The sequence below is a fragment of the Grammomys surdaster genome, unplaced genomic scaffold, assembly GCF_004785775.1.
Source record: "Grammomys surdaster isolate TR1022 unplaced genomic scaffold, NIH_TR_1.0 308998, whole genome shotgun sequence".
In the NCBI taxonomy this organism is placed as follows: domain Eukaryota; kingdom Metazoa; phylum Chordata; class Mammalia; order Rodentia; family Muridae; genus Grammomys; species Grammomys surdaster.
In genome coordinates, this window is record NW_021625938.1 from 1 (window position 1) to 6,928 (window position 6,928).

General features: G+C 37.7%; 1 protein-coding gene across 2 annotated transcripts; it reads left to right on the forward strand.

Moving 5' to 3' along the window:
* Window positions 1–3,914: 3,914 nt before the first annotated feature.
* Window positions 3,915–6,074, forward strand: LOC114616192 (zinc finger protein 120-like). Of its 2 annotated transcripts, XM_028761711.1 has the most exons (5): window positions 3,915–4,307; window positions 4,442–4,505; window positions 4,663–4,789; window positions 4,991–5,048; window positions 5,575–6,074. In XM_028761711.1, exons 2-5 carry the CDS (start codon window positions 4,497–4,499, stop codon window positions 5,624–5,626), a joined length of 246 nt encoding a protein of 81 aa, XP_028617544.1. In that variant the 5' UTR covers window positions 3,915–4,307; window positions 4,442–4,496; the 3' UTR covers window positions 5,627–6,074. The 2 variants fall into 2 exon arrangements, with proteins under 2 accessions (XP_028617544.1, XP_028617545.1); XM_028761712.1 differs by lacking the exon at window positions 5,575–6,074 and having other exon boundaries at window positions 4,991–5,052.
* Window positions 6,075–6,928: the final 854 nt, after the last annotated feature.

Sequence of the window (6,928 nt, forward strand, 5' to 3'; positions counted from 1 at the left end):
TCTTTCCTGTAAGAATAAAGCTGCTATGAACATAGGTGAGCCATTGTTCTTTTGGTAAGATGGAGTACTATTTAGGTATATGGCCAAGAGTGGTATAAGTGGATTTTTAAGTAAACCAATTCCCAGTTTTCTCTCAGTTATCTCCTCAATAATCAGATGTTGAGGAGGCTTTTTGAAGGATAACCTGCAGGCAGTCATGGCTACCAGTGTGTGATAATATGCTCCAGTCGGGCTCCTCTTTTATGGTGGATTTGGCATCAGTGCTGGCGTGTGTGGCAGATAACCATTCGTGTCTGATTATCACCGGGGTTCTGACTGCATTACTGCTGGTTATCACACTCATTCAAAACAACTTATTTTTGTGCACAAATATAAGGTTTCAAAACAACTTCTGGTTATCACAACACTTCAAAACAACTTCATTTCAAAACTTGTTTTTTCCTTTTACAAAACGGAGTCGGTCCTGTTAAGGGCCTGCTCCTTACACCCTCCCTTTGAGTCCTAAGAGTCTCTCACCTCCCAGTTCTCTGGTACATTCTAGAGGGTCTCCCCACATCCTACTTCCTGAGGTTTCCTGTTTCTTTTCCTTCTGCTGGCCCTTAGGGCTTCAGTCCTTTTTCCTTACCCAATACCTGATTATGCTCCCCTCTCCCCCCACCCCTTTTCCCTTTCCCATTTGGATCCCTCCCTCCCTCCCTCCTCCCTCCCTCCCTCCCTCCTCCCTCCCTTCCTTCTCCCTCCCTCCCTCCTTCCTCCTTCCCTCCCTCCTTCCCTCCCTCCCTCCCCCTTCCCCTCCCCCTCCCCCTCCCCCCTTGTGATTGCTTTCTTCTCCCTCCCAAGTAGGACTGAGTTATTCTCATTTTGACCCTTCAGTTTGTTGACTTTTCTGAGTTCTTTGGACTGTATCTTGGATATTATGCTTTTTTTTTTTTTTTTTGCTAATATACATGTATTAGTTTGTACCTACCATATATGTCCTTTGGGGTCTGAGTTACCTCACTCAGGATGATATTTTCTAATTCCATCCATTTGCCTGCAAAACTCAGGATGCTCTCATTCTTAATAGCTGAGTCGTATTCCATTGTGTAAATGAACCACGATTTCTGTATCCATTCTTCTGTTGTGGGGCATCTGGATTTTTTCTAGCTTCTTGCTATCACAAACAAGGCTGCTATGAACATAGTGGAACACGTGCCTCTGTGTCCTGGTGGGGCATCTTTTTGATATATTCCCAAGGGTGGTATAGCTAGGCCTTGAGGTAAATATGTTTCCAATTTTCTGAGGAACTTCCAGATTGATTTCCAGAGTAGTTATACCAATTTTCAATCTCACCAACAGTGGAGGAGTATTCCTTTTTCTCCATATCTTTGCCAACATGTGTTGTCACCTGAGGTTTTGAACTTAGCCATTCTGATTGGTGTAAGGTGGAATCTTAGGATTGTTTTGATTTGCACTTATCTGATCACTAAGGACTTTGACCATTTCTTTAGGTGCTTCCCAGCCATTCAAGATTCTTCTGTTGTGAATTCTCTGTTTAGTTCTATAGCCCATTTTTTAATTGGGTTGTTTGGTTTTATTGGTGGTTTGCTTCTTGAGGTCTTTATATTTTTGATATTAACCCTCTATTGGATGTGGGGTTAGCGAAGATTATTATTATTATTATTTTTTTACAATTTGAAGGTTGCTGATTTGTCTTATTGACTATGTCCTTTGCCTTACAGAAGCTTTTCAGTTTTATAAGGTCCCATTTATCAATTCTTGGTCTTAGAGGGTGAGCCATTGAAATTTCGTTTAGAAAATTTTCCCTGGGCCAATGAGTTCAAGGCTCTTTCCCACTTTCTCTTCTATTAGATTTAGTGTATCTTGTTCTGTGTTGAGGTCCTTGATTCACTTGGACTTGAGCTTTGTGCAAAGTGACAAATATGGGTCAACTTTCATTTTTCTACATACAGACAGCCAGATAGACCAGCACCATTTGTTGAAGGTCTGGCGGAATTCCACACTAAATTTGTCTGGCTCTGGGCTTGTTTTGGTTGGGAGATTTCTAATGACTTCTTCTATTTCCTTATATGATATGAGTTGGTTTAGATACCTGCTCTTGCTTTAAGCTTGGTAAGTGGTATCTGTCTAGAAAACCATCCATTTCATCCATATTTTCCAATTTTATTGAGTATAGGCTTTTGTAGTAGGATATGATGATTTTTAAAATTTCCTCCGTTTCTGTTGTTATGTCTCCCATTTTCATTTCTGATTTTGTTAATTTGGATCCTGCTTCTGGGCCCTTTAGTTAGTTTGGCTAGAGGTTCATCTATCTTGTTTATTCTCTCAAAGAACCAGCTTTTAATTTTGTTGATTCTTTGTATTGTTCTCTTTGTTTTCATTTTTGGTTGATTTCAGCCCTGAGTTTGACTAATTCCTGCCTTCTCCTCTTGGGTGTGTTTGCTTCTTTTTGTCATAGAGCTCTCAGGTGTGTTGTCATGTTGCTAGTGTAAGGTCTCTCAGTTTCTTTACCAGGGCAAATGTTGTATTAGTTCTGTAAGCAAGAAAGACATAAACTTTAATGTCATGGATTTTGTTCCTGTTCCTGTGTGGTTTCAGTTCAACACTGTTCCAGCCATCTGTTTGGCTGAGTCAGAGCCCCAGTGAGGAAACTGAGAGTTCATTAAAGGAAGCTGTGAGGATAAAGCCTGAGTTGAATTTTGAGATGACAGATGTTGAGATTCGTAAGCTATGAGAAATATAACATGAAGAAATGAATATGAGTAACTAAAATGAAAGATGTATGAAATGTCACAGGACAGGGTTGTCCAAGTCCTTTGAAATTGAAGCTCCATGTATCTGAGTCAAAGATATAGGATTTGGTGTTTACCCTGCTTAGTTTCTTGTTTTGGTCCAATCTCCCCTCACTATTTACACATTCCTCTCTGGTGGAATGGGAAGAGATATTCTGAGCCATTTTATGTTGGAAAATGTATCTTGTTTTCTGATTATTACAGTATGTGGCAATCAAGACATTGTTTTGAGTGTCAGAAAAGACTCTGGACATTTGAACGGTGTATGGGCTGTTGTACGCTATTGAGATCGTTGAAGTTAAACTAAATGCATTTCAACATGGGATGACACTTGTCTCTCCTTTCTGTGTTTCTTTGGGGACCTGATGGTAGCTTTTGTAGAAGTAACCTTTCTAGATTCCTTCTTGAGGACGGAATTTAAGTGTCTATAGATTGAACCCGTTTCCTGTACTTTGCGTCTACTCTGTTGCTGTTGAACTTGTTCAGTCAGTTTCCATCTCTTACAGTCGTGCCTTCACCATTATAGACTCTATCCCTAATTCATCTAACATATAGTAGAGGCAATTGATATTCCATGCTAACCTATTTTGCTAGGCTGATGTTTTTATGTTTTTAATTTTGTTGTTTTTGTTTTTGAAGATAAAGTTTCTCTGTGTAGCCCTGGCTGACCTTAAAGTAGCTATGTAGACCAGGCAGGCCTCAAACTTAGAGATCCATCTGATTCTGCCTCTAGAGTTCTGGGATTAAATGTGGACCAACATGCCTAGCATTTTTTGTTTTTGTATTATTGGCTAATGGATGTGGAATGGTAGATTTTTTTTGTACACACCAAGAGTACGCTGTTGTACTGATCTTCATCCACATCTTGAATGTATTCATGATTCGTGATATTAATACTACCTAAGCCTATTGAGTCATTAGATTGTAAGTTTGTAATAATCTTTATACTTGGTCTTTTTTTGAATGAGTATGAATATTTTGCCTGTATACATGAATATGCATCTCATGTGTGCCAAGTTCTTAGAGTAGTCAGAAACTGGCCTCAGAAGACCTGAGCTATGAATAATGGATAGTTGTGAGGTCAAATATATAAGCACTGGCAATTGAGCTGAATTATTAGCATGACCAGCAAGAGCTCTTCATTGGGGAGGAATCTCTTCTGCCTTATGTTTCTTATTTATGATCTACATTTACATTGCTTATATTGTCATCTGTTCATTTGTTACTGTTTAAAAATTTGGTCCCTTTTTGTAAGATCCTGTTTGTGTTACAGTTCAAACTGGGGCACCTTGGGTTTCTGGGATATTAATACAGAGCTGTAGCGAATGTTCAATTTCTTGGAGGAACTTCAGTAAAAACCTCTGAGTTCTTTCCATCTTATTTATTTATTTATTTATTTATTTATTTATTCATTTATTTTGTAGGGGAGACCACTGGCTGTCCTAGAACGTGTTGTACAGACCAGCTTGGCACCCAACTCAATGAAATACCTCTACTTCTGCCTTTAGTGTGCAGGTATTAAAAGCATAAGCCAATACACCTAGGTTAACCATCTTTTTTTTTTTTTTTACTTTGTAATTGTTCATACCATTTACCATTTCTCTGATGTTTGCTTAGTACTTTTCATCTGTTTGCTTGTCTCTCTTTAGGCTTGTTAATTGGGAATTTTCTTGCAAGGCAGTATCCCATTCAGAAAGCTCAGAAATGACAGAGGTAAAACTCATTATTTAGATTCCTTCTAAGGTGGCTTAGTGATTACAGTAGAACCTCTGCATCAGGAAATAAGGCGGAGAAGCACCAGAATTATGTATACAGTTACAGTCTTGTCAGTAGCATGCTTTTTATTTTACACTTGTATGGGATATTTTAGAATGGAATGACCTATGATGACGTGCATGTAAACTTCACTGGAGAAGAGTGGGCTTTGCTGGATCCATCTCAGAAGAAGCTCTACAAGGATGTGATGCTGGAAACCTACAGGAACCTCACTGCTATAGGTAAGACAGTGAATTTGCTTTGACATTTTAAAACAAGGGGTCAACTGTTTCTTTGTTATTGATGCTCTTTTGTAATTTCAAATGAGGATGAGAATGAATAAGATGAATAAACCAAGAATGGTTCTGAAGTTCACTGAATTTAACTTCAATTTTGCCCAATTTCCAATAATATATCATACATCCTCTGCTACTCTATTTTAGGTTACAGTTGGGAAGATCATAATATTGAACATTTTCAAGGTTCTAGAAGACATGGAAGGTAATTTTTAGATGTAAACTGATAGGAATATGCCTCTTTAGAAAATTTTAAAGAAAACAACAGTGAAAAAAATCCTGACTTTAAGGGTATTAATAATTATTAAATTTCACAAAACCATGTACCTCAATGTTAGGTATTTGATTTGTGTTTGCAAGTCATTCTGCTAAGAGGACAGGGAACTAATGCCTTAACAGATATCACCATTTGAATCAGCCCCTTAGTGCTATGTTGTAGAACCGCCAATGTGTTTATTCTCATACAACTTAGACATTGTGGAAGGTATGCACATTGAATAGGTGCTAAGTTTATGTCCAACGCCTCTAATAAGCAACTATTCCATAATAAAGCTGGCGTTACTTATGTACTTATAGTATTGTTAAGTTTAGTGAAGTGGACAGTTTATGAGAGTCAAGAACGTGGTTGTTGAGAAACCTTAATGTCTGTACCACGTATCTGAAGAAAAAAAGTCAAATTATGGAAATGCAGTAATTTGTTGTTCTTTCATTTGTTGTTCTTCTTTTAATAGGTATATGGTCACAATGGATCCAAACCATGTGAGCACAGGGATATTAAAATAAGCAGTGTACCTCTCTTCCAGTAGACTTAGAAAATATATATTAGACCCCACTTTGAATAAACTTTCTGAATGTGGGAAAAGTTTACAATTAATTTGTTTTCCAACTTCATTGGGAGTACAACCACATTACTCACTATAGGGAAATCTACTAATTTGTGTGGTAAAGCTTTGAGATCTTCTAGTTCTCTTCAAATATGAAAAAAATCTCATATAGAACAAGGGTGTTATAAATGTGAGCCATGTAATAAATGCTCTTACCATCACAGGTGTCTTCAAAGACACAAAACTAACCCATAATGAAAGGGAACACCATGAATGTAAACAAAATTTTAAAACCTTAGATCTGATTCCACTTTACGATTAGAACAGACTGTAAAACTCATTCAAAGAGATAAAAATATTTATCAGTGTGATGAATACAGTAAAACTTTCACATGTTCTGATTATCTTTGCAGGCATAAAAAAAGTCATACTGGTGAAAAAAACTTCTGTATATACTCAATGTGATAAAGCATTTTCATATCACAGTCATCCTCAAAAACATCACCAAATTCATACTGGAGAAAAACCCCATGAAGTTATTCAACATGGTGAAGCCTTTGCACATCATAGTCACCTTCAAAGGCATGAAGGAATTCATACTGGAGGGAAACCTTATGAGTGTAATCAGTGTGGTAAAGCCTTTGCACATCATAGTTACCTTCGGAAGCATAAAAGAATTCATAGTGGTGAGAAGCCCCATGAATGTAATCAATGTGGTAAAGCCTTTGCATGTCACAGTAATCTCCGAATACATAAAAGAACACATACTGGAGAGAAACCCTATGAATGTAACCAATGTGGTCAAGCCTTTGCATGCCAAGGTAATCTCCGATTACATGAAAGAACACACACTGGAGAGAAACCCTATGAATGTAATCAATGTGGTCAAGCCTTTGCATCTCACAGTCATCTCCAAATACATAAAAGAACACATACTGGAGAGAAGCCCTACAAATGTAATCAGTGTGATAAAGCCTTTTCACAAGGCAGTTCCCTACAAATACATAAAAGAACACATACTAGAGAGAAGCCCTATGAATGTAATCAATGTGGTAAAGCCTATATATGTCACAGTAGTCTCCAAATACATAAAAGAACACATACTGGAGAGAAACCCTATGAATGTAATCAATGTGGTAAAACCTTCGCAAGTCATAGTACTCTCCGAATACATAAAAGGACACATACTGCAGAGAAACCCTATGAATGTAATCAATGTGGTAAAGCCTTTAGGCGGCACAATACTCTCCAAATACATAAA